The 27,089-nt window shown below is 49.0% G+C and overlaps 1 protein-coding gene across 1 annotated transcript in view; it reads left to right on the top strand.

Moving 5' to 3' along the window:
• The window catches only part of LOC144173103 (elongation factor G, mitochondrial-like), a 52,703-nt gene extending 27,942 nt beyond the window's left edge, over nt 1–24,761 (top strand). The window contains exons 12-19 of the mRNA XM_077701613.1: nt 1,529–1,675; nt 6,411–6,458; nt 9,186–9,338; nt 10,137–10,229; nt 11,590–11,665; nt 12,423–12,491; nt 13,948–14,108; nt 23,916–24,761. Coding sequence (XP_077557739.1) covers nt 1,529–1,675; nt 6,411–6,458; nt 9,186–9,338; nt 10,137–10,229; nt 11,590–11,665; nt 12,423–12,491; nt 13,948–14,108; nt 23,916–24,110 — 942 coding nt within the window. The 3' untranslated portion in view covers nt 24,111–24,761. The remainder of the gene's footprint in view (nt 1–1,528; nt 1,676–6,410; nt 6,459–9,185; nt 9,339–10,136; nt 10,230–11,589; nt 11,666–12,422; nt 12,492–13,947; nt 14,109–23,915) is intronic.
• The last annotated feature ends 2,328 nt before the right edge of the window (nt 24,762–27,089 follow it).

Here is a 27,089-nt window from a genome sequence, read left to right on the forward strand (position 1 = left end):
AGCTCACATTAATGCGCAGTACTTGAAGGTAGCGAAGCTGTACGCAGCCTCTACGACCGTCACGACGGTTTAAGTCCACGATTGCAGTAGATTTGCTTCTTCTTCGCTGCTGCAACGTCCTTTACTCCATCATTGTTGCTATAAGTGAGAGCTTCCTCCATTTTTTTTTTTTTGGAAGTGATAATCATTGGACATCACCTTGGAGGGGCGTACGCTATGATGTGTCTTTCTTGTTGAGCAAGTGTTGCCGTGATTACGCAAACGCTGGAGTCCTTCTTGTTCCGGGCAGGTGTTGCCACGATTGCGGCAAACACTGGATTTGTTTTTCTTCTTCAATTCTGGCCAATCTCTCTAAGTGACAGGGGGACACCCATTTGGGGGGCTCATTTTGGCCAATCTTGGTCAATCTCTCTTAGTGGGTATGCTCAGCATTCGTGGCCAATTTCCCCTAAATGGGTGTGCAAGGCACTTTCTTTATATTTTTACCTGCGGACACGAAAAATAACGATTTGCTGAACAGCTTCACTGTCAAAAAACAGGCTTCTGCTGCACACAACAGTGTAAGAACAATCGACGGCACCGCACACATCAACATGCGTTCACTCTCAGTACAGTAAAGCCTCGTTACAAGAGACACTCAAGGGACCCAAGAAACGTGTCTCTTGTAACCAAGGTCTCTTGTATGCAATGTTGCTAACATGTCGAACGTACGAAAACCAACCAAACCGCTTTCATTCAAATGTCTCTTACAACCAAGTGTCTCTTGTAACAGTGTCTCTTGCAACGAGGTTTTACTGTCGTTCATACGCACAGGGACAGTAATGGCATTTCCTTACCTGACAATGCATTTATCTTGGGTGTGAGTACAATGCATTTGCTAACGGAGCTTGGACCCATAACCAGGGGCTAGTGCTCATGTCTGTTTTCAGGCACTGGCTGGTTTCCTCTCTCATTTTGAATGTTGTTTGTGCACCTCAGCTGTGTGCACTGTCTACGCTCAATACCAGAGTGGTGGTGATGCTTGCTTTACTTGCAAGCTCATTGTGCGCACACGTTTGCTGCTAGTTGCACCCTAATGTTAGCGCAAGTAAAGAACTTTATCTCTCAGAGAAATCAGTGTGGTTCCTTAGTCCGGGAGCCCCGGCTACACTGCCTCTATTCTGAGAATGCAAATTCTGTTTGCAAATCAAAACCACGATTTTCTTGCTCCAAAAATTGCTCCAAATTTAATTTGGGCTGTTGCACCACAGCAGTTCATACAGCTAATCAATAAATACGGTTGCTTGCAGTGAGTGACAGAAAACGACGATGATTTGAAGAAAAAGTCTCCTCCTCTTCCCCTTTCTGGGCGGTGTGTGGAGCTGATGACCAGCGCTGACCTGGCCACTTAGCGACTACTCGTCGCCAAGGCAGAGATTGCCGAATAAGTCACTTGGGCCTCCGTTGTGTGCTTCTCTTCCCACTCTTTGCGCTGTCTGTGCTCGCTGCGGAACGCTCATGCGGCCTGCTCGCGCCACATGTGTCGCAGGAGTCGATCCACGTGCCGGAGCCGGTGATCTCCATGTCGATCCGGCCCAAGGAGAACAAGGACAGCGACAACTTCTCCAAGGCGGTGAACCGCTTCTGCCGCGAGGACCCCACCTTCCACGTCAAGTTCGACTCGGACAACAAGGAGGTGGGTCCGAGTCTGGCACAGAGCTTGTGTTAGTTGCACATCGCAAAAAAAAAAAAGGCGTCCTCGGAAACTGTTTCTTTCCGCTGTCGTAGAACATCACATGTGCCACGTACAAGTGCACATTTGGGCATACCTATGCATGCATCACCACCGCCATGACATGCTTCCACGCTTGCAAAGAGTGATTCAACTGTGGTGACAACAAAAGTGCTGTAAAGACCTGCGTGTAACACGGGCCTGTACATATTTTGAGAGGAGATTTGGGAAGGATGAAAAATTTGGAAATCCGCGCTCATCTTGGGGTGCAATTTTTGCGCTGGGTGTTGATGTTTAAGGGCAAAAGAGCAACGGCCCTATGTCAGGGAATGGCAGTGATGAGATATAGCGCACAACGGAGCCAGCTCATTGCTCCTTATGACTTTAGCTGCTCTCTTTACCTCCTCTTCATGTTCAGTGGCTGAGGTGCTCCGGTTATGTGCAAGTGCTTTTTCCTTCCTGCCTTTGGTCAGTGAAAAGGTTATGATAGCCAGAGCTCTTCGATGTAGGCAGTTGCGAAACTCCGCATCCAGAAACGGCCCGCGCATGGACCCCCCCTACTTTGGATCGTGCGTACCGTGGCGCCACAGCGGCCGCCGCATGCACTATCCAAAAAACAAAATACAGTTAAACCTCGATATAACGAAGTCGTACTTGGGGCCGCAAATTTCGTTAAATCGAGAATTTCGTAAAATCGAGGTTTCGATTTTACAGTTCATTTAACCAGTTATTGGGGTTTTAACACTTTGGCCCTCGCCAGGCAACAACTGCTATGTAGTTACCTCTCCAATTAAAGCGAAATTTGTACTAAAACTGGCCGCGAAAATTGTGTGAATTTAGAGTTTCAACACTTGGGCAAAAGAATTCGGATAGCCGACGGTAGTTCATGTGTCATCGTAAAACCGGTGCTTTTTCCGCAACGCCTCAATAAATATGATAGCAGACTAGGTTTCCACTTTTTCTTTTTTTCATTTCGGTCACTACTAAATGCCGCTGTTAGTCAATTGAACCCGCGCCCGCGTCCATGTCCCGTGAACTTCACCCCGCCGAGGTGCTCGTTCGAAGTTACGCCTCTTTTCGTCCATTCAGTGGTAGGCTTAGGCGCGGCGGGCCAACAGCGGAAGGCTGCTATGAAACTTTCGAAAGACTTTTTTCATGTACAAAGGGTCTGCAGTATGGGCGCGTGATGCAACCACAACACTCGAGATAAAGCCATGATTGCGAGTTGAGCGGAGTACACGCGTACCGCTTCACTGTGTAGAGCAGCGCTTACGTGCTCCGGAAAGTGGAAAGCTTACATTAAAATTCTTCCGGCCAAATTCGATTAAGCAATTCCTTTTATGCCCACTGAGCCCTTACGAAACTGATTTCTCCGCACCGCAGCTGTCTAATGAACGCTGGTGAAACGAAGATGACCACGTTCAAAGAGAGCAATTTATTGCCACCAGCACTCGATGTTCAAGCCGTAGTGAAGAAGTCCGTAAGCAGTGCTTGGCGTTTCTTGACCAGGGCGGGCTTTACGTGACGCTCGTATGCTGACAGCGCTAACAAGGTCTTAAACATTCGTGTGCACCTGCGTGCCTCCGCAGAACATCGATGGCATCCATCACACTTCGGTGGCTGTCAGTTTCACCGAGCTTCCTCAGGCTCTTGTTCGGAACACTTTTCTTTCTCTTGGAGTGCTCATGCTGCTTACAAGACTCACCTAACGATGCACGAACAAAATATTAATGTGGTTATCAGCGAGCACAACCTAGAGCAGCAGCACCGTGAGCAATGACGCGTAAAAAAAAACCTTGAAATAGGCTTCGGTAGCCTAAGCATAGAGGGCGCTGGCGTACGCAACGATGGAGACGTCAAAATAGTGGCCGCACTATTAAACCGTCTATGACCGCTAGTGGTTTGTGCAGCTTCGTTCTTCGCTTTTAATTGTTGTTAACCGTAGATTTCACCGCTTTTCTTTCATTTTAGCCTTCAAGAGTCAATATGAGTACTGAATTTTTTCAATTTAGGGTATGAGAGGCAAAATAAAACGTGCCTCGACCGGAATTTCGTTCTTCCTTTCGTGCCGTGACTTCGTTAAATCGAAAGCGCCGCACAAAATTACTTCGTAAAATCGAGACAAAAATACATGCATTTAGCAAAATTTTGTTAGAAAACTTGAAAAAATTCGTTATATCGCGAATTTCGTTAAATCGAGGTTCGTTATATCGAGGTTCAACTGTAATTATTCAAACTGACAATTTAAGGTTAAATTTTGTTTTAAAGTGCATAATTCTTTATTTTTGTACTTTCTTAAGGTATTCATAGCTATCTTAACTCCGGTTTTTAGGTGGTGATTGTTTCTGCATCCACGCATCTGCCTCGACCAATAGCGCTTGTGCGGGCACTCCGGCACAACACAGGTCCGAACTGAAGTACCAAATTCGGAGTTATCCTTTGGCCTACAGCTCATTGTATGCCAAAAATAATCCAGTAGCCGATCAAGCGGCTCTAAATAATCAGTTTCAGGTGGCATAAAGCCGTCGAAGCGACTTATTTATTTTTTTGTGGCCAGAAGACCGAAGAGGACGCGCAGCAGACGACAGTGCGTAAGCGACGGGTGACCCCATGGTCGCATTTCTGTTTACTACTTTTGCTCCGTATGTATACGTATAAAACACTTGCATAGTTCAACACATTGGGCTCCTTTGGCATAACAAATTTACGTAAGCACTCAAATACCATTTTTCGCCCAGGTCGTCGAGTGGCGAAGCAAGTTGTATAGTTTATTTTGTCACCAAAAGATGGCGCCACTGTAAAACAAGATCCAAAGCAGTGGACCAATCTCAGGGCCACTTTTTGATACATGGGGCCTATGGGGAGTTTCGCAACTCCTATATCCAGTAACTCTGATGATAGCCATTGGGATGCAGCCAGTACAGCGCACAAGTCTTTGTCTTTGCTTGCAAAGGACAGTGTCTCGTGCGTGTCATTTGTGCAGCAATTTTCGTGCCCCTGAATTGGTGGACCTGGGTGGTCTATGAACGGTGGCAGTGAGCAAAAGCAGTGGGGGCCACAAAAATGCCAAGAGTCGCAATTACAGCCGCAACAAAACAAATAGCAAATCGTTCATATCCCCACGTAATACTGAGGCACAAATCCGACCTGGGTAAAATGTGGAGAAAAAAAGTCTTGGTAAGATGCATGGGTTTTTACAGTGCGAGGGGGATGATTGTCCCAGCTTCCGATAGTGAGAAAATGGTTGTCGGTCATCTCACTCCTGAAACAAGAAACAGTCATGAAAAGAAGCACCACCTGCGGTTGCAATCAATGTTTTTTACCTGTTTTTTTTCTAAAAAGAAGTTATGCTTCATTGTTCCTTGGCTTTTGTGTCTCAGTGTCATTGGCAATGATTACATGATGTGAGGGCGCCGTGCTTACTCATTGTATAGCCTGTATTCAATACCGAGGCCCGCATGGAGGCAACCATGTGAGCACGCCATCACTGGTTGCGTCAGGCTCCGCGGGATGGTGGTACTTGTCCGTGCTGAGCGCATGATATGGGTTGGGCATTACAAGCTCCAGCCCGCCAAATGCAAAGTAATGCCTCGACTCCAATGTGAGTGCGATAAACACAACTCTGTTGACACCACCGTTGAGAATCGGGTTGAAACGGAGCAGACGACGCACGCCGCTGCTATTTTCTTCTTCGGTGTGCGGCTGCAGTGGCACAAACCACGCCATGTCCGAGGCGCTTCGGCCATGTCCATGGCCATTTCAGTGTTGCCAAGCGAATAAATTGACAGCTAAACTTGAATACCACCTATAGGGGTCTGCTGACAGAAGAGATTCTCTCTGCTTTTCACTGGGGTGTCTCCCGCAGTGTGAAGAGGCCTTGTTAAGTGTACGCAATGTTCATGATAGGTGTCAGTTTCTAATTGTTGGCAGTGATCCTAGTGCGTGACATTGCATGCTACCACGTGCACTACCACATTGCATGCTGGGAAGGGTAACGCAAAACGTAGGGCAACATGAATGGGGAGCTTTCTTGCAAGCTCGACATCCAGTGAATTTTGCGATGAGGATAAGCTTCTTGAAACAGCGAACGTTTCGAAGAAGGACAGCAGTACAAGACGAACAGATCCTGGGTAGTTTGAAAATAATGATCACAGCTGACGCACTGAAACCGAGGGATTAATGGGAGTGAGCTTTGCATCAAGGCTGCTTCCTTTAAATGAAATAATGTTTTGCTACGTGTGAAGTGTGTGTGCTTCATTTCGCTCAAACTGCCTGTCGTCGTTTTGTACGTCCCTAAGTCATGGAGCGAGAGTATGAGGCGAAACACCCATTGTGGGTGAGCGACCGGACAATGTTGCCGACAGTACTAACGCGGACTACTAAGCTTCTTCACAGCTGCAATGGCAGAAAAAGTAATAGTGGCCACATTTGCCCCACATTCGCCCCACATTCGCCCCACATTCCACGTGAAAGCTGCACGTGGAACACCGACCATGGCGGCCGCGCTGTTTCGTTGCCCTCAACAGATGCCGCTAGCTTAACCAGCTGCCAGTCTTGTGAGAGCATCTAGCCACCCCAGGGAGTGGAGTTTCCTTTTCTGTTTCGTCTCTTAATCGTTGTCCCAAATGCAGAGTATGTGTGCCTTGCTGTTGCGCAGTGCATTCCAACAGTGCCTCCCCTTGCCTTTTGCCCCACCCAGATGATTGCCTCGGGAATGGGCGAGCTGCACCTGGACATCTACGCTCAGGTGGGCCGTGCTCGGGTTTCTACTTTCCTGCTGCCAAAAGGTGTTCTGGTTGGCCTGAGTACTATGCGAAATGCAGGCACACGCGCAGTGTCATGTGGCGTTCAAAGAGGTGGATGGTGTGTGATGTTTCTTGGGTGACTACAATGCCTTCGGGGGCACTTTAGTGCAACCAAGTGGACAGATCTAGCATCACCCTATACATGGGAACGTGGGCGTAATACAAGCAGAGGAAGGTTTTGCTACATTACGAGTTTCGTTAAATGCAGTCCATATAACCTTGCACGTTCTTGCAACACTCTGGGTCAGTGGCTAGTATTTAATGACACATGAATGAAATTCCACAAGAAACGTGAACTGGGTATTTTTTTTTTGTTATGATAAGGGGAACACAATGGGTCTCTTGTTTATGATAGCCTCGATAAGGCAGGCTGTTTTAGCTTATTCTTCAGTTCTGTTTTTTCTCCACGTGCAATTAACACTCATCCAATGTTTCACTACGGGCTTTTCTTTCGTATTTTTTTCCTAAGACAGTCCGTGCATGGAACAGGTTGCCTCGTGATGTTGTAGTGATATCTTCAAATGATGCCTTTGCCTCTGCCGTGTGATTCCATTTGCACATCTTGTTTTCACTTTGCTACTTGCGTCACCAGAACCGCTTTGCTTGGCTTCACGTGTATACGATTGTGCTTTGCTTATCTTTTATTGTTGTTGTCGTTGTTGTTGCGCATACATTAACTGTTCTTGCTCTTGGTTTGTGTCAGTGGTTTGCCCTGAACTGTAATTGTTCTCTTCACATGTTCTGTGTTAACGGCTTTCATTTGTCGATGATAACTGTACTGCTTCCCCCCCACTGTAATGCCAAACAGGTGCTGTGGGTACTGGGATAAGTAGATAAATAAATGAATGAATGAATGAATGAATGAATGAATGAATGAGTGACTGAATAAATAAATAAATAAATAAATAAACAAACAAACAAATAAATAAATAGCATATACAGTCAAACCCCGTGATAATGAAATCTCGCGAGTACGAAACTCCCGTGGCAACGAAATATTTTCGGTTCCCTGGCAAATGTCCTTAGAAGTCCATGTATTTCATATCTCGCGGCGACAAAACATTTTTGGAAGGCGATCTTGCGTTAACGAAATTCACAGCAAGTTCGGTTGGAATTTTACCCACCCATTTGAGGCTAACGATGTCGAAAAAGTGCCCAAATGCATTTTTTTTTTGCACTCAAAATGCATCAACTTCTGCCACAGTGCTTGCATGGCCACCGTCATATTTGTTTACATAAAAGACCATGCAACGCGTGCAACAGGCGGCCGTGGAGACAGCCTCACAGTGACACCTCCACAAGGCAACACATGGGGACTCACAGCACGCCTTTGGGTTGGGCTACGAAGCGTGCTACCACTGAACAGCGCGCGTGCGTTCGTTGTATGTGCACGCTTGTTCTCAATGAAATAGCAGAAGCTTTTATCACTTCAAGATAGTGCAGCCATCATTGCCCAAGTCAGTGGCCCAAGTGGAGAAAGGGACGATAGCACCGACAAGTTTGTAACTGCCTGCAGCTCGCTCTACTATTTTGAAAAGCAAGGACGCCACTCTTTAACAGCACACGTGCGCAAAACAAAATGGTGTCGGCTGCGGCCTTTCTTAACGTCAACAAAGTGGTGCTGACTTAGTTTTGTGGACAGCAACAGCATTGGAACAATGAGGTGCCACTGCCTGGCAAAGTTTGTTAACCGAAGTAGCGGGATTTGGCTTTCATGCTCAGACATACCCGGTGCGGAGGACCAGGGAGAAAAACCTGCAAAGAAGGCAAACCCGCAGGATGTTTTGGATGCGCTTGACGCAATTCAGTCGTTCTTAGGCGCACACGACCAGCAATGAAGCACTTCTTGTAGTGTGAGAGCTGAGCTGTGAAGTTACTGCAAGGTAAGGCTCACAAGTAATACTATAACTGACTTTTGGAGATAAATTTTCGGTTTGCAAATGATTTCCTTGTCGTTTATGTCACATTCTCATGTCAATGAAATTCCTGCATAAGCAAATTTTTTGGCTTTTCCTGGTGGATTCGTTATTGCAGGGTTCGACTCTACTAAACCTCCATTTTAGTGAATTTCAAAACGTAACATATTTTTGTCCAGCACATCTGTTTTTCAAATGTGCTGTTCAAATGCTTGCATTTGGCTCCCTCCCTAACTTAATTAAGCAAAGTAGCTTTTCTGCAGATTTGATTAACAAGGTATTACAGCTCCTACATTCACAAATTGCGCCCTCCAGGAGAAGCAAAGTGACATTTTCATTGAGATTTGATGACGTGTGGATTGAACGACATGCTTATCGTTTGGTGAATGTTTGAAGGCAACTGGCAAAAGCAAGGAATATTGCGCAAAAAAGCATTTTCTTTTGCAGCACCTCGGACATACAGATGTTTAAAATAGCACATGCCAGATTTGCATGTCTATAGCGACGTCTGTGAGCAAAGTGCCCTGTATGTTCATAAGCAAACCATAAAGGCTTGTTATTGTACTGTCATCATGCTGCTTTGTAGTATTATACTATCATCATGGTGCGGTGTATCGTACTAGAAAGTTGTCTTTCTAGAGTGGAAAAGGCAGTGTGGTCGTCTGTGAAGGCGGCGCACTTTGCGTCTTTGTGCTGACCGCAGCGGTTCATTGGGTGAATTAATGTGGGGTGGTCTCTTGCCAATGTGTGCAGCGCATGGCCCGAGAGTACAACTGCCCCGTGGTGCTGGGCAAGCCCAAGGTGGCATTCCGGGAGTGCCTGACGGCTCCCTGCGAGTTCGACTACCTGCACAAGAAGCAGCATGGGGGCTCGGGACAGTACGGCCGGGTCATCGGGTACCTCGAGGTGGGCTCCTCCCTCTCTCTCTCTCCTCTTGCGACCTTGCCTTAGAACCTTTGGAGGGCATTGGTGCCTGTTCTCATGTGGTTGTGTCTGCGCTTGCACCCCATTGGCTCTGTGCAGTGTTCCTCCCCCTATCAGTGTCATTGCTGCACAGTCGGTGATGGGGAAAGCCACAAAGCCATGCTGCTGTCCAACGAAAAATGAATGCCTTGTAAAAAAAGAAAAAGAAGAAGAAAACAGGTTCCTCATCTTTAAACCTGCGATTCCAGTTGCTGAAATGGAAGACAGTGGCTGTTTCTGTTGTGTGTAGTTATAATCACCCCCACTTGCCCTAAGACTTGTTTGCTTTGCATTCTTTTTTCTTGGCTGAGAGGCCTCAAAGCCTGTAGGCTTGGGCAACAATGCATCATTTAGTCTGTAGTTGTCATCATGTCGTCCAGGAACTGACCAATCCGGAGGTATTTTTGAGCCCCCCCCCCCCCCCCCCCCTTACCCCCCTTCTGTTTTTGTCACCATGCGAACTGGCTCGGCAGTGCATAGTAGAAACAGTCTTGCCATTTTGCGTGCCTTCTCTGTCACACCTAGTGGTTTGCACAGCTTGTGTAAAAGTTGATTGGTTGCACAAGCTGAGCTGGCAAGGTCTGTGCAGTTAGTGCAGCTCTTGCTGTGTCGCCAGTGATGTGCTCACCTGGAAGAGCGCAGGGGAAGGGAAAACGAGGGGATTGAAGAGTAGAGCCGCTGTTTGCACCACTTCGGCATCTTTCCTTGTCACAATGCAAAACAACGCCTTCCTGTCTGCAGCCCCTGCCACCGGAACAGAACACCCTGGTGCTGTTCCAGGACGACACTGTTGGCACCAATGTCCCCAAGACCTTTGTGCCTGCCATCGAGAAGGTGGGATTCCCCAGGGATGCACCCTGCATCCACTCCTCTTCACTCCTGCAGATGTGTCTCACAGTTGTTACTACTGCAGGCTGCAGAAGCTGCAACCAACCTGTGCTCTAGCAAATTGTTCCTGAGGAGAAACGATTTATTTTCGGCTGCCCACAGTACCTTTTTCTTTTCATTGAAAAAAAAAAATGCCTCCTACATTTCTCGAACAATGCACTGTGCTTGAGCACAGTGCATTGATCTGCAGGGTGTCAATGTTTAGGGGGGTAAATGTTGCCTTGTGTGTCGCAAAAGGGAAATGAGCAGTAAGAAATATTAGCAATTTAGCTGCTAATGTTAACACCATGGTGGCCTGTGTGAAATATGATGGTGAATGTATTGATTGTCTGCGACCATCTTGGGAAAAAGCGCGAAAAACGACTACACGTAGAAAAGAACACAGGACGGCGCGCTTTCTGTGTTCTTTTCTGTTCTGTTCTTTTCTACGTGTAGTCGTTTTTCATGCTTTTTCCCAAGATGTCTGCGACCAGTCATGTTGAGACAGACAGAGCTAGAAAATGTTTTGTTGGAGGCTAAGGCCATTAAAGGGGCCATGAAGACGAAATACAACTTTATGCAGTTTAGAAGATAGCCTTTCGGGACTCATTGAGCTCCATTCCAGCCATGAGAGGCACTTTTAACTGAAAAAAATACAATAAACATTGCAAGACTGAAATTTCGGGCTATGGTGACATAATATGGGCAGGAGTGATGCAATAGAGGACAGCACAAAAGCTATAGTTGTCAATGTGTTAACTGCACATCAACATTGAAGAGTGACGTGATCAAATGAAAATACAGGCCCCAGTATACAATCGCCCAGTCACATTTTTTGGTGGTAGCTTAGGTCAGCTACCTAACTTTGCCGAGAAGTGGCTGTGCTTTCTCTAATGTCTAGCTTATTAGCTGGAAGTTTGCAATAATGCTGTATGATGGTTATCTTAACAAAGAGATATTTTTAATCAACCAAACGCATTTTGTCTTCATGGCCCCTTTAACATGAGCAACGTTATCCTCCTGCAAGTTGGATATGGGGCAGACCAGCGTCGGCATGACATAGTCGGCTACAAGAGTACAGGGCATGTTGAGGATGGAGCTAGTGAACAGAACGCACCATTGTGCCACAGGACTCATGCAGTTTGGAGGCACAGCAAAAATGTGTCGAGAAAGCTATCAGTCATGCGTGGTGTGGAAAAGCCTCGTGTGAGTGCAATGTCTTAATCTATTCGACAAAGAATTGTCTTGTCTCGACTGCTGACAGCCTCTGTTTCAAAGCAGTCTGTCTACCCTCTGTCCTCACTCGCATGTTCATTGTTGCACGCAGGGGTTCCGCATGATGTGCGAGAAGGGCTGCCTCACGGGCCACAAGATCGCAGGCGTCCGCTTCCGGCTGGTCGACGGTGAGTCACGCGCTGTTGGGATCAAGAAGTCAGGGTGCCCTTGCTTGGTTACATCAACAACCCGCCGCGGTGGCTCAGTGGCTAAGGCGTTGTGCTGCTAAGCGCAAGGACGCGGGTTCGATTCCCGGCCGCGGTGGCCGCTTTTCTGATGGAGGCGAAAAGTGAAAACGCCTGTGTGTACGGGATTTTGGCACACGTTAAAGATCCCCAGGTGGTCAAAATTAATACGGGGTCCACCACAGTGCGCCTCATCGTCTGTGCTGCGTCGGCACGTTAAACCCTACAATCAATCAAACGGTTACATCAATAAGCATACCAGCTTTCAACAATGCCTGGGATGCCATTTATTCTGGACTCGAGATCAGAAATGATGGAGTAGACAGAAAAATAAAGAGAAACGAATGCTGGCACCAGGTTGGAAGTAAACTTGCAATTTCTGCTACGTCATGCATGGGGTGCTTGGCCTCCACTGTTTGAGCAGATGGTATGATTTAGGTCAACTTGCTGCACATTTTGCATGTCCTGTGGTTTTTATGGTAAAGCTGATGACTAACACCAGTTGTTAGTAGGAAGCTACAGATATTGTGAATGGTTGCTGAAATGCGCATCTCCGCACATTCATGAGACCAACCGTGCCATTCTAAACCATCCAGCTGTCGTCAGTTATGCAGGCTCATCTAAGGAGCCCGTGCACTTGATAGCTGTTTTTTTTGGAGAACCCGGCGTGAGTGGTGTGGTGGCATTTCTCTGTGTGCAGGTGACCACCACATGGTGGACTCGAACGACATCTCCTTCATCCTGGCGGCTCAGGGGGCCGTCAAGCAGGGTGAGCATCAAGAAAGAACCTTTGCTCGTCTGTTTCTGCTAATTGAAAAAGCTGGAAGGACACCACAGACCACTCTTTTGTTTCTTTCTCAGTTATTCTTTTTTTTTGTATTCATTTTTTGCAGTGCTGTGTCAGTCTGTACTTTCCTTCTTGTGTTTTGTTGTTTCGCTCTGTTTATTATTTTTAGTAACATACCAACTCGTACAGTTTTCTGTTTTGGCATGTAGTGGAGCCTAAAATGTTGGTTTGCCATTGCTATGTTTTGGATTCAATGGTGGCTGCATTGCCTGTTGATTTTCAGGGCGGCGAGTTAGAGTTTAAATAATTCTGATATTGTAGAATTTCAGAATTATTGTAGAAAATTGTAGAAAATCAGAATTCTGAAATTCTGAAATTCTGAATTCTGAAATGCATGAAATTTTAGCTTACCTATATATTTCTCTTTCGAACACATAACACCAGTATTGGGAAAGGTGTAGTCATTGAGAGTTTATTGGTCAACGAAACCAAAAAAAAATGTGCAAAAAAGGTATACACAGAACACAAATAGGCGATTTTACTGAGCCTAAGAATTATTTTAGGAATTCTAAGATATATGAAATGTTCCTTTGTTCTTAAGCTATTATTCAATATATACAACAGTGCTGTGCACCAAGTGTTGGATTTTTGCGGGCCCACCAACCTAACCGGCTGTGTGACTCTGCGAAGCCATTTGAGAGTCGGTCTCTCTAAAAAAAGCATCCAAGCATGCTTGTTTGTGTTCTTACAGAAAATCCTTATTACTGCAGCGGCATAGTACGGTGCATTTGGCAAAATATTCCTGCCGCATGTTGTCCGGACCCCACACATGAAAGCAATACCGCAGTTGTCAGATATTAGGCACGTTTTGTTTATATATACATTGCGAGGTCAAAAACGAACCTTCCCTGGCAGCACCTGGCGAAGTCTGAGGCTGTTGAATGGGAGAGTCTTCATTAGAACTAAAACCTGAAGAATCCACATCATTTCTGAAGTCATCACTGCTACTGAGGTAAAAAAAATCAGCAGCAGCAGTGGCTGAAGTCTCTGAAACCACTGTCCACCTTTGTGGAGCGCGCAGTAAAACAGGACGCCATTTTCGCCCAACTCGCCGCTACCTTGGGTTCAAATTTCACTCTCAATGCCACCTACCCAAGCAAAATGTAAACAAACGGCAACGAAACTGAAAAAGGGGTGTCCAATGGACACGTCAGACGGCGGCAGTTGTCCGACTAACGCTGTTTTTAGTTTTTTGCGGGTGGTTTGAAAATCATCGTTCAGCCATGAATGATGGCCTATGATGCGATCGCGAAAGAGTTAGGAAGTTTGTGACAGAACATAGGTACAAACGCTCAGGAAAGAAGCAGCAGCGCACTGAGCTTCTCCCGCCAAGTGTTGTACAGACCTTCGAGAGGGTAACTTTCTGTGGGTGGTGCAGTGTACGAGTACGGTAGCTGGTACCTGCTGGAGCCCGTGATGACGGTGGAGGTGTCGGCGCCCCAGGAGTTCCAAGGTGCGGTACTCAGCTCCCTGGGCAAGCGCCACGGCCTCATCGTCTCCACCGACGCCAGCGACGGCTGGTTCACCCTGGTGGCCGAGGTGAGCGCCTTCCTCTCCGAGGCATTGGTGCCCACTTTGAGAGTCATCTAGTCACCTTCTGCTTCGTCCCATGGAGCGATTCGAAAGGGCATGACAGGGACTTTAGAGAACACTTTCCTACAGTGCAGTTTCATCTCCAAGTTAGTGTGCACCGGACCACATGCAAAGGTGTTGAACATCGTCATCCACGAAATTAGCTGCTGTTGCTGCTAGCTGTGACATATAACTGCTTCTCTGGCTTAAGAGTTGAGCCATAGTCTAAATACAAAGGTTGACAGAAGGATTCAAAGTTCTGTCACACGGGAAGTACAGGTGAAAGCATGATATCCATATCTGAATTCAAATGGAACACCAGGAAGAAGTGACTGGGAATTGGACATTTCTTCATAGGAATGGCTCAGTTCACAGTAGATTACTTCCCATTTGGCTAACACACTTATGAAAAAGAAAAATTGACCGACGATTTGGCTGTGCCAACCAAGCAATATCGCGTGAAATCAGCAGGCTTTCCTGCTTATAAAGCACAGTCTAATGTACCGCAGAGGGTATGGGCAAATAACACTTTGATCAACTTCAGAGTGGTGTCCAACGGTACTACCATAAAATTTCGTTAATTCGATCCCTATTAATTCAGAATTTCGGTTAATTGGGATGCGGCATTTGGTCCCGCCCAAAATGTGCAATGTTCTATGACTGAAAACTCTCATCAATTCAGACAGCTTCGACCGCGCTCTTGTTAATTCAAATTCCCGCCTGAGGTTGGGTCGCGATGGGGAAGCAGCAGTGGATTCCGCCGTGGCCGTGCTTCGAATATAAATTTGAATTCGCAGGCGAAATTAACAGCGCACCTGAACAACTTTGAGATCGGATCGTAGCCTCCAAGATTTAAAATAAGCTTTTCATCTCAGAGGCAAAAAAAAAAAGAAAGAAAGAAAGAAAAACCCACACACACGCACATGGCACTGGTTTACACTACAACCAAAATGAAAGGCAGTTGATCGCTACTGTCATCGGCAACAGGCAACCGACGGATTTGCCATTTCTTTTTCTTGTGTGCCTAACACATTCGCATTGCGGTTGAGCCGGATTGTTCTCCCGTAGCATGCTGTTGCTTATCTGCACATCACCACCACGCAAGCGACGCTGGGATGGCTTCTCTTGCCTCTCCTGCCCCAGCCCTAGCAGCAAAGAGGGTGAAGTACGAAGCAAAGGATTCGGCTACGAAATTGCAAATATTGAAGGCATTGCAAGTGGGAGCATCTTGGAAAGAAGTGATTTCAAGCATTCCTTAAAGGAGCACTGACACGAAAATTTTATGTTACGCTTTTATTGCTTTTATCGATGCTTAATGGTCTGGCGAACCTGAAACAGCACTTCAAATACTTCAGCGCGCGATAGTTAATTACATTGAACAGCCTGAAAATCGTTTGTTTCAAATGCCCGCGCTTTCATCCCGAATGGCGCAAATGACAGCCTCCCGGTTTGACCTCACCGCTTTGTGCGGACGTCACCGGCGCCCGCTTGAGAGGGTGTTGCGCCCGCTCGCCGCTCGTAGGGCCGCGCGCGTGGAGTGACGTCACGAGTTTTTGACGAGCGCTGTCGCGTCACTTCTTTTTCCTCTCCTGGAGTGATGTCACGCTGATGTCCATTTGCTGAGTGCCGCTCCGCGCGCTGCTCCGTCTGCGCGATAAATGCGATCCAATTGAACTATGTTCTTCGCGTCGCAGGCCGCTCATATTTCAGCCAGGGTATTCTGTTGAGTGAAGGAAGCGAACTGTGCAATAATATTGTCACGAAGCCAAGGACAACGCAGTTGTCTTGCAGGAGAAACAAGTTTATTGGAGCGAACTTGTGCTCCCCTAACAACTCAAAAGAATACAGAGGCGGCGAAGCAGCGGTCAACAAAGTGACTTGCGTCAGCGAGCGTCGCAGAATCGAATGCTCCGGCGTCCGCACTGCAGGCTTTTTATCTTTCGGCGCGCGTGGTTCTCGAAACGTCGATTCACATCGAGAACATAGTAGATCCAAGAAGATTATTCTGGGCTGTTCACGTTAGATCGGAATGCTCTCCCTATCACGACAGATAACACATGCGGCACAGAAAGAAAGAATGGAACACGCGCTTCCCTTGGCGCAGAGATAACACAGACCGGCGCAGCCGGGCGGTAAAAGCAAAACACAAATAAACAAACCCAATGTATGGTTCGCGGCATTACCCCCCCTCTAAGAGTGCATCGACCCGATGCTAACATAAGCGACAGTCCGAAAATAAAAATAAAATTCGTTATCGTCCGTAGAAAGGTTTTAAGCGAACCACGTGAACGACTTCGGGCCGCGTGCGTCGTCGTGATGTTCCGGAATCACCATCGGGGATCACCTCGTAGGTAAGTTGGCCGACACGTCGTAGAATCTGGTAGGGTCCGAAATACCGTCGCAGGAGCTTCTCACTGAGTCCGCGTCGTCGGATGGGAGTCCAAACCCAAACACGATCCCCTGGTTGGTACTCGGCGTCTCGGCGTCGGAGGTTGTAGCGGCCCGCATCCACCAGCTGCTGGTCCGTTATACGAACTCGAGCGAGCTGGCGGGCCTCCTCCGCACGTTGAAGATATCCGTGGACGTCGGCGTTGAGGTCGTCGTCTTCTACGTGCGGAAGCATGGCGTCGAGCATCGTAGTTGGCCTTCTACCGTAGACAAGCTCGAATGGCGTCAGCTGCGTCGTCTCCTGGATAGCCGTGTTGTACGCAAACGTGACATACGGGAGCACTTCGTCCCAAGTCTTATGTTCAACGTCAACGTACATTGACAGCATATCTGCGATTGTCTTGTTCAGACGTTCTGTTAGTCCGTTCGTTTGGGGGTGGTACGCCGTCGTTCTTCGGTGATCCGTGTTGCTGTAGCGTAATACTCCTTGCATCAGCTCCGCAGTAAATGCCGTTCCGCGGTCGGTGATTAGGACTTCCGGGGCTCCATGTCGCAGCACAACTTGGCTTATAAAGAACTTTGCCACTTCTTGTGCAGTCCCCCTCGGAAGAGCGGCGGTCTCTGCGTAGCACGTCATGTAGTCTGTCGCTACGACAATCCACTTGTTCTGTGATCGTGACGTAGGGAACGGGCCTAAAAGGTCCATTCCAATCTGTTGAAATGGTCTCGATGGGACGGCGATCGGTTGCAGAAGTCCGGCGGGTCTTGTCGGCGGCGTTTTTCGTCGCTGGCAGTCACGGCAGCTCCGGACGTAGTGGGTGACGTCAGAGGTAAGGCCGGGCCAGTAGTACCTCGCCTTGATTTTTCCAATAGTGCGCGCTGTGCCGAGATGTCCGGAAGACGGGTCGTCGTGGCACGCTTCCAAAATTTCGTCACGAAGGTCCGCGGGGATGACGAGAAGGTAATTCGCTCTTGTTCCGGGGCTGAAATTCTTCTTCACGAGAACGGAGTTTCTCAGGCTGAATGCTGGTAGGCTGCGTTTGAAGGTCCTAGGAACGGCAACGTTGCATCCCTCGAGGTACTCGATTATGACGCGTAAGTCGGGGTCGGCACGCTGCTGGGCGGCTAGGTCGCTCTCCGTCACGATCCCGAAGAACGCGCTGTCTTCATCAGAGTCTTGTGGTGGTGGGTCGACGGGGGCGCGGGACAGGCAGTCGGCGTCGGAGTGTTTCCTGCCGGATTTATAAACGACTGTAACGTCGAACTCCTGCAGGCGTAAGCTCCACCGCCCAAGACGGCCAGAGGGGTCCTTCAAATTGGCGAGCCAACACAGCGCATGGTGGTCTGTTACAACCTTGAATGGCCGTCCATACACGTATGGGCGAAATTTTGAAATCGCCCATATAATAGCCAGGCACTCTTTCTCAGAGGCAGAATAGTTTTTCTCCTCCTTCGACAGACCACGGCTGGCATAGGCGATCACCCTTTCGCAGCCGCTTTGCTTTTGGACAAGGACGGCACCCAAGCCTATATCACTGGCGTCCGTGTGCATTTCCGTTTCGGCATTTTCGTCGAAATGAGCGAGCACGGGCGGTCTTTGCAGGCGTTTTTGCAGCTCGCAGAATGCTTTTTCTTGGTCGTTTTCCCAGCTGAAAGGGGTGCTATCTTTCGTCAAGCGCGTGAGTGGCTCTGCAATGTGTGCGAAGTTTGCGACGAAGCGCCGGTAGTATGCGCACAGCCCGAGAAATCTTCGCACGCCCTTCTTGTCTTTCGGCCTTGGGAAGTTCGCAATGGCTGAAGTTTTTGCCGGGTCAGGTAGGACTCCCGCGGCGTTGACGACGTGGCCCAAGAACTTGAGTTCCCCGTATGCGAAACGGCACTTTTCAGGCTTCAGCGTCAACCCCGACGTACGAATGGCCTCGAGTACAGACTCCAACCTTGCAAGGTGTTCGTCGAAAGTCCGGGCGAATACCACTACGTCGTCGAGGTATACGAGGCAGGTGTGCCACTTAAGGCCAGCTAGCACAGTGTCCATGACTCTTTGAAACGTCGCTGGTGCTGTGCACAGCCCAAACGGCATCACCTTGAACTCGTATAGACCGTCTGGGGTTATAAATGCAGTCTTCTCTCGGTCTCTCTCGTCCACTTCAATTTGCCAGTAGCCGGTCTTCAGGTGCATCGATGAGAAGTACTTCGCGTGGCAGAGGTGGTCGAGGGCGTCGTCGATTCGGGGGAGGGGGTACACGTCCTTTTTCGTGATTTTGTTCAGTCGCCGGTAGTCAACACAAAACCTTAATGTGCCGTCTTTTTTCTTTACGAGTACGACGGGCGCAGCCCAGGGGCTTTTCGAGGGCTGTATAATGTCGTCGCTGAGCATGTCGTCGACTTGAGTCCGGATGGCTTCCTGTTCGTGTGAAGAGACGCGGTACGGTGACTGTCGGGTATGTCGGGCTCCATCTTCGGTTATTATTCGGTGCTTCGCTAGAGGGGTCTGACGTAGTTTTGCGCTCGACGAAAAACATTCGCTATAGCGACGCAGCAAAGCCAATAACTTGTTCCGTTGTTCTTGCGGTAGCGCCGGATTCACGTCGAAAGGCTGCGGGAGCTTGAAGGTTTCTACGGGTGTGCGTTCAAAGTCGGCGACCGCGATCACGTCACTTGCTTCTTGCGCTTCTTCGAGGAATGCAATTGCCGCGCCCTTGTTTAAATGCTGGTACTCCTCGGTGAAATTCGTAACCAAAATGTGGGATTGGTGTTCCTTGAAGCGCGCAATGCCTCTTGCGACCGACACACCACGGTTGAGAAGCACCCTTTGATCGGTGTCTACGATAGCGTCGACGTCAGGAGCAGCATCTTCACAGTAGACTGCGACCATCAAGCTTGCGCGGGGTGGCAGGGTGACATGATCATCGGCAATCCTTACAGCAGCACGTCGTTCGGGGTTCGGTTCCGGCGTCATGGAGTGATTGGGAGAAAAAGTTATTGACTTGGTCTGCAGGTCGATTATTGCACCGTTGTCCATCAAAAAGTCCATTCCAAGAATTACGTCGCGGGAGCAGTTAGGCAGAATGACGAACGCCGCAGGGTACGTTGTGCCGTCTATGGTGACGCGCGATGTGCACGTTCCACTTGGCGTCACGAGGTGGCCTCCTGCTGTGCGTATGTGCGGACCGTCCCATCTGGTCATAACTTTCTTCAGTTTAGACGCAAATGGTCCGCTCATTACCGAATAGTCAGCTCCCGTGTCTACGAGGGCGACTACGTCAAAGCCGTCGATGGACACCTTGACGTCAGATGCAGTCTTCCTCGAGTTCCGGGTTCGTCGGGGCGTCGTATCTCTGCTTGTACGTGTTGACGGTCGGGCACTGTGCGTCGTCGTTGTCATCGTCTTCTCAGCGGACGTGTCGGTCCGGTCGGGTGCGCGTCGCGGCGTATAGCTGTCGTCGTGTACGGGAGTCTCGTCAGGTCTGGGTCGGATCGTCGGGATGAGGGCACGTTGTGAGTCACTGTCTTCCGCGAGTCGTTGCGTCGTTGGAGGGTTTTCATTTTTCCGCGATCGTGCAACTTTACCTCCAGAAGTTGCTGCTTTTAGTTTCCCCCGCGTGGGCTGGGGGACCTTCCACGTGAGAACTCAGCATTGCTACGGCGGTTCGGCGACTGGTATGGGTAGGGTGACGGTGAACGGTTGAAGCGGGCTGGTCCTCGGTTGGTGTTGGAGAGGTATTCTTCGATCTCCGATGGGCGCTGGCCAGTTCGGGGGCGGGGTGCGTCGACGGAGAACCCTCGCAAACCGAGCCTCCTGTAGGGGCAGCGACGGTAGACGTGGTCGGCCTCTCCGCAGTGGTAGCACAGCGGACGATTGTCGGACGTTCGCCACACGTCGGTCTTCCTTGGGGCAGGGGGTTGCGCCGCAGGTGGTCGGGCCGGCGAGAGGGGACGACGGTACGGAGCCTCGTGACGATAGGGTGCAGTTGGGCGAGGGCGATGTACAGCAGCCGCGTAGGTCATGGCTTGCGGCTCGCGAGGTGCTACTGGCGTCGTTGAAGTTCCCAGCGCTTGTTGCACTTCTTCTCTAATGACGTCGGTAAGAGAAGCGACTTGTGGTTGCAGCGGCGTCGGGAGCAGTTTCCGCAGCTCCTCCCTCACTATTTCGCGGATAGTGTCGCGTAGTGAGTCGGAGTTGATAGCGCTGGCACCAAGCGTCTCCGAAACCAGCGCATTGATTGGGCGGTCGTACTGCCTCGTTCGGATTTCGAGCGTCTTCTCCATCGCGGCGGCCTCAGACGCGAATTCGGACACGGTCTTGGGGGGGTTGCGAACAAGGCACGCGAAGAGCTCTTGCTTCACACCTCGCATCAGAAACCGTAGTTTCTTTTCTTCCGTCATTCCTGGGTCCGCACGGCGGAAAAGTCGCTTCATTTCCTCGACGAAGATTACGACTCCTTCGTTCGGGTGTTGCGTTCGAGTTTCCAGTAAAATCGCAGCTCGTTCTTTTCTCACCACGGTCGTGAAGGTCTTAAGGAACTCGCTTTTGAATTGCGTCCAGTCGGTCAAGGCGCTCTCGTGGTTTTCAAACCAAGTTCGGGCTGCATCCTCCAAGTAAAAGAAAACATGCCGGAAGGTTTCTTCATCGTCCCACCTGTTGAAGAGCCGCACGCGCTCCAGCTTCTCCAACCATTCCTCTGGATCTTCAGCGGGGGCTCCCCGGAACGATGGCGGTTCCCGGGGCTGCTGCAGCATGATTGGCGACGTTGTTTCTTGTACCATGGTGTTGGTTGCAGCGTTCCTTCTCATGGGCCCTTCTGGCATCAAACCGAACTCGGGTGGTAAAGCTTGCAGGCGGAGGCTGGCTCTTGTTGGACTGGCTTGGCGGCTTCCCGAGGTTGCAGTGGGCATGAAGGGTGCTACCCCGCACCTCCACCAGATGTCACGAAGCCAAGGACAACGCAGTTGTCTTGCAGGAGAAACAAGTTTATTGGAGCGAACTTGTGCTCCCCTAACAACTCAAAAGAATACAGAGGCGGCGAAGCAGCGGTCAACAAAGTGACTTGCGTCAGCGAGCGTCGCAGAATCGAATGCTCCGGCGTCCGCACTGCAGGCTTTTTATCTTTCGGCGCGCGTGGTTCTCGAAACGTCGATTCACATCGAGAACATAGTAGATCCAAGAAGATTATTCTGGGCTGTTCACGTTAGATCGGAATGCTCTCCCTATCACGACAGATAACACATGCGGCACAGAAAGAAAGAATGGAACACGCGCTTCCCTTGGCGCAGAGATAACACAGACCGGCGCAGCCGGGCGGTAAAAGCAAAACACAAATAAACAAACCCAATGTATGGTTCGCGGCAATATTAACGCCGAAAATTGGTGTCAGTGCTCCTTTAAGTGTTTTGGTTGTACTCGCGATGATTCGGACCCTCGGTTAATTAGGACCTTCTCTATGGTCCTGTGAAGTCCGAATTAATGGGGTTTACTGTATAAGCACTCCACTAAAGCGAGGTCCCACTAGTGCATCGCAACAAAATGTCCCGTCTAGCACTAATACACTTTCTCTAACGTAATTTAACCTAACATAACATGACAAACACAGAGCAATCATTCAAAACACCAAATACTAACCTATGTCATGATATACACGGAGCAATCATTTAAAACACTGAAAACTAGCCTATGTCATGACAATTATAAATGCAGCTAAAGATGCATAACATGGATTTCTGAACTTGCCGCTGAAAGTTCTTTATGACAGCAGGCCCGGATCATCGTTTTGTTCTCAGCCTTTCACCCAAGGTAGACCGCGTTAAGCACGCCCTAAAATCCACAACCGTCTTCGCGAACTCGGCGTCTGTAGCTCGAACTTGTTGCCTGTGCTCCCCACTTGAGGCACCAATGCACGTGAACTGACGAGGAGAGCACCACATGAGAGGTCACGCCACGAATGCTGGGCAGAGTGCTCCTGAAGGTCGAGCTGGCCAACGCTAGACACTCCTCACGAGGTGTGCGCGAATACCCGCTCGGTATTTTTTCTTTTCGGTATGTTTTTCCCGGACCAAGCTAAGGCTTAAACAGCTCTGCTGTTTAAAAAAATTAAGGAAGCAACTGCCAGGCTCGAACCACCGTCCTCTATGAAGTGAAGACAGAACCTTTACACTACAACAGCAGACGCTCTTCTTTTTGCCGGGCTAGTCCTAAAAATTCGAATGTCGTTCGACGACACTCTAGCCATGGCTGCAGCGCTCAGCTATAGCACCATTAGGTAGCACTCTGGACAATGCGTTTATAAAGCGCAAGCCAATCCCCCCCTGTTGGTACGTGCTACCCTGTGGGTATATAACACTGTGCAAGATTAACAGCTGCGACTGTCAGTTATGTACTAGCCTAGGCCAAACGTTTGGCCTTGTGGTGATGGTGGTGGTAAAAACTTTAGTCCCCTAGGCAACGGCCAGGAGCCCGTCGGCTGTAGGGGCAAGTTCGGCCAGCTGGATCGTACACTTTTGCTCTTGTGGGTCGGAGCTGAGCAGCGTAGCCTCCCACTGCTCTAGCGTGGTAAGGGGCAGGGACAGAGTAGTATGGAGGTGGGTTGGCTTGGTAAGCGCCCACTATGTGTTCGAGGGAAGCAAAAGGTGTGCCACACCATGTGCACATGTGGTAGTATCACTTGGGGAGTGGAGGAGATGCAATGCATGATGCGGAAAGGTGTCTGCAGTCGACGCCATCGAACAGACTGTCTGTGCTTTAAGGTGGGAGCAGGGCCGACTAAGGCGATACTACTGTCTGACGATGCCAACTAGATTAGTAACCATCGCTCGACGTAGAATTACTAAAATGAAAACTTTTGAAAATGGGTTCCAGTGGCATTGGGTCTAACATCGTATGTTTAGGCTTAGCATAGGTAACCCTAAGTTGATCTTAGAACGGGGAGCAAGTGGGCTGGTTGGTGCATGTTTGTCTTATACTCTACGTCCTGTCCTTTGCGCTCACGACGCACCACGCAACGCCATCCGGCCATCAGATGTCAGCGTTGCCCTATCTTTCTGCTGTGTTGATGCACAGTAGAAATAAAGTTTGGCTGAAGCGTGTGATAAACTGGAAAATATGGGGAACGTGACGAAATGGGCTTCACGTGAATAATTTCCCATAAAACTGGCCAAGGTAGGGTTGTAGTCCTTTCGCGCTGAAAAAGATGGATTCATTTGAGAGAACCTCTTGCACTCTTCACTTGCATGAAGCTTGTTGTGGTGTCACTTGGGAGAACCTGTTGTTCCACGTCATAGTGAGCATTATGTAAAGTTTGTGCCCTTGCTGCTGTATCATTTCGGTGTCTGCAGCGCCCTGCACTTGGCTGTCGACGTGACGTGCGAACCGACTCGGTGCCTTGTGTGCAGGTGCCGCTGAACGACATGTTTGGCTACTCAACGGAGCTGCGCTCGATGACCCAGGGCAAGGGGGAGTTCAGCATGGAGTACTCCCGCTATTCGCCCGCCTTGCCCGAGGTGCAGCAGCAGCTGCTGCAGGAGTACCAGGCCGAGCAGGAGGCCGCCGCCGCCCAGGCCGCCTCAGGGGGCAAGAAGAAGCGCTGAGGGCATAGCTGCCGTTGTCATCCCCGACTATCTGGACAGGCACTGTAGTTATAGCGCTGTTCCCTCCTACTCCTGGCATCAAGTGGAGCTGCGTGCAAGCAGCCGAAGCGAACTATGTTGCGCACCAAGTGCGAACGAAGCAGTGTGTGTGTGTGTGCGGCGACTGCGGAAAACTTCACCTGTGTTTGTGGTGCTGGTAGAAGGTGCCCCATTCGTTGACATTCTGTGTTGCGTAAGACTGGTGCCCAGTCTTCGGATTATTTAGTAGGGGCACTATCTGTGTACATAAGTAGTATTTTCTGTATTTTCTGCTAGGTTTAGAATAGCTGCCCGCCAACTGCTCCCATTTATGCTGCCTGTTTTCATTTCACTGTTGCTTACAAAATGTGCTCTACTCTTCTGGTGGAGTGGATCAGAGCATTGATCATTACACAGACTACACAGTGTGATGAAAAAAGCAGCATGGGGTGTCTATATTCAAATTCCACAAGGGCATTTTTCTTTATCGCCTCCATCAGAGAAAACAGCCATCACATCGGGAACGGAACTCACGTGCTCGCACTCCGAAGTTGCATCGGAAGGCCTTAGCCACTGAGCCACCGCAGCGTGTAAAGGGCAATGTTAGCTTTGAATAAAGCTTGTAGACAGGTTTTTGTGGTGTTATACATTTTGTTAAATACTGTGAACAGCAAAGGCTGCACGAAAAAAACAACTGAGGAGCAATCCTGTCCTACAGGTGTAGATGCCCAGCGAAGCTGTTATGAATAACACCATTTAGTAACTATGTGCTACGTGCAGTTTAACAGTGGTAAACGGCCCATGAGGACAAAATATAAGGTTGGTCAATTCAAGGGACCCTGCAACACTCTGGGCAGTGCAAGTAAACTTGCGCGACATTTGGATTGCACTGCCAGGGATACTTGAGCCAAATAGTACATGCGCACGTGAAGCGGTAAGCGTGCAAACCGCTGTGAAAGACGCGGAAAAACCAACCGCGCTATCTTCAGTTTTTCTCATTATGCACCCCTGGCATGGCCTAAACGACGTTACTGAAGCCGTGGCTTTCCTATTGGCTGTCGCTGGTCAACTTCGCGGATTGTTTCTCACGTTTCCCGTGACGATCCGCCGTTGTCGGCGCTGTGCACCAACCTTTTCTATGCCTGAACCTGTACGCACATTTTTGGCGTTTCTTTTGTGTTTGAGTGCACGTGGAGTTTGAGTGACGAACTCAAAATTCTCCTTTCAACGAAACCACTCGACAACAAATGTTTATTGCATCAGAAATGCCCTACCAGCCTGAGCACGCACTTGCGAGCAGGCAGCTATGCCCACTTTTTTTGTGGCACTAGACCGGAAATAGACCCATCCACTTTGCGGAGAAAAGGAGAATACTCCCGGGCCTGTAATATATCGAAGGCCGCCGAAGAGAACGCCGTGAGCTGCCCCCCTCTCCGGGAGAGAGCGCGCAGCTTTCGTCGCATTGTCTGCGGTCGAGTTGAGAGAACAATTATGCGCGATTTCTCCTCACTCGCAGTTTCCGTGATAGTGAATGGATTTTCATAATTCTTGCAGGAGGAGATTGCTGGGACAATATACTTTACTCCAAAATACATTCCGAGTAATCGATGGCAAGTGCTGCAGTGTCCCTTTAAGGCAGCTGCATTGTCCTCATAATGACACCAATTTTGTCGGATATTGTCGAGGTGTTAAAGGAGTACTGACACAAAATTCAGGATCCCCCAAAAAGGTATAATTGGCTTCAGCAGTTGGTGAAGCTGCCTTCCAGCAATTTTTGCAGCTGGCCTCATCGGGAAACACATTGAAAATCAATTTTAATTGGCCCGGCCGCAAGCTACCTCAGATTGCCAGCGACAGCAAAATCACTATCAACGTGATGAAAGATATTCCACGTCCCGGCAATCCGTCAGGTTCTGGGTGACATCAGCTAGCCCTTTCCAGGACCAGAAACACTCTACTGCGCTGCTGTTGGTGGTCGCATTTAGCCAAGCCGGATCTCTCAACGGTATTGTAAACTTTCGCCAAGTGGCAAAAAATTAACGGTATGTTTTCAAAAACCAATTGAACGCCAACATCATTAACAGAAACAATCTAAAATGTCTCCCAATTGAAAATTAAACCCAGTAAATAGCGTCTACTTGCATGAATTTGCGTATCACATTTTAAAATTGCCACGGCGTGGTTGCCGCTGCAAGCTCTGGCAGGTCAATGCAGAACATGTGAGACCACCACAGACGATGCGGTAAACGTGTGTGATGTCACGGGTTGTGCATTGACGTCATAACTTGCTGTTTTGTAGCCAGAACAGTGTAATGTGATACCTGCTGCCATGGCTCAAAACTCATCCGTGCTGCTGGCGACCAAAATTGAAACTGGTTTAAAGAAATGCTATATAACTATTTCTATGCTGGCTAGTTTTTTCTTGATTTTTATTATTTGTGGGCTAAGAGGTATTGTTTACAGCAAAAAAATGCAAAAAGAAAACTTTGGTGTTACTACTTCTTTAACGGAGTAGTAGTAGTGACACGAAATTTAAAAGCTGAGTTCACTATATCAATTTTAATCTTTGCCCGCACGAGAAAGCCCAGAACGGGCCGACATGATATCATCTGCTCCGTGCCCCAAACTGACGACGTCGTGGCTTCCGTGACGTAGATGACATGCTGGCTGCGATTGGCGCGCATTGCTATGCCGTGTGTACTCGTCATGGTTTTGGGGCTGACGTCATGCTGCCCGGGCCCGTGAGAATGGTGGTGAAGACCTAGGCCGGTCTGGGCGCACGCGTCCAGAGCGGCAGCGGTGTGACAAGAATGGTGACGTCACGGGTACGTGCCCTCCTGTCATGGCGGCCGCAAGGCGTTCGTTTTGTCGAAACCGAACCTGACACGAATAAACGACGCCGTAAATGATTGTTTACGCGGCGATCGACCGTCTAATGTGCCATTGTATGATTAAGGGGCT

The sequence above is a fragment of the Haemaphysalis longicornis genome, unplaced genomic scaffold, assembly GCF_048455015.1.
Source record: "Haemaphysalis longicornis isolate Haplotype H1 unplaced genomic scaffold, Haemaphysalis longicornis Haplotype H1 scaffold_29, whole genome shotgun sequence".
Taxonomy (NCBI): Eukaryota; Metazoa; Arthropoda; class Arachnida; order Ixodida; family Ixodidae; genus Haemaphysalis; species Haemaphysalis longicornis.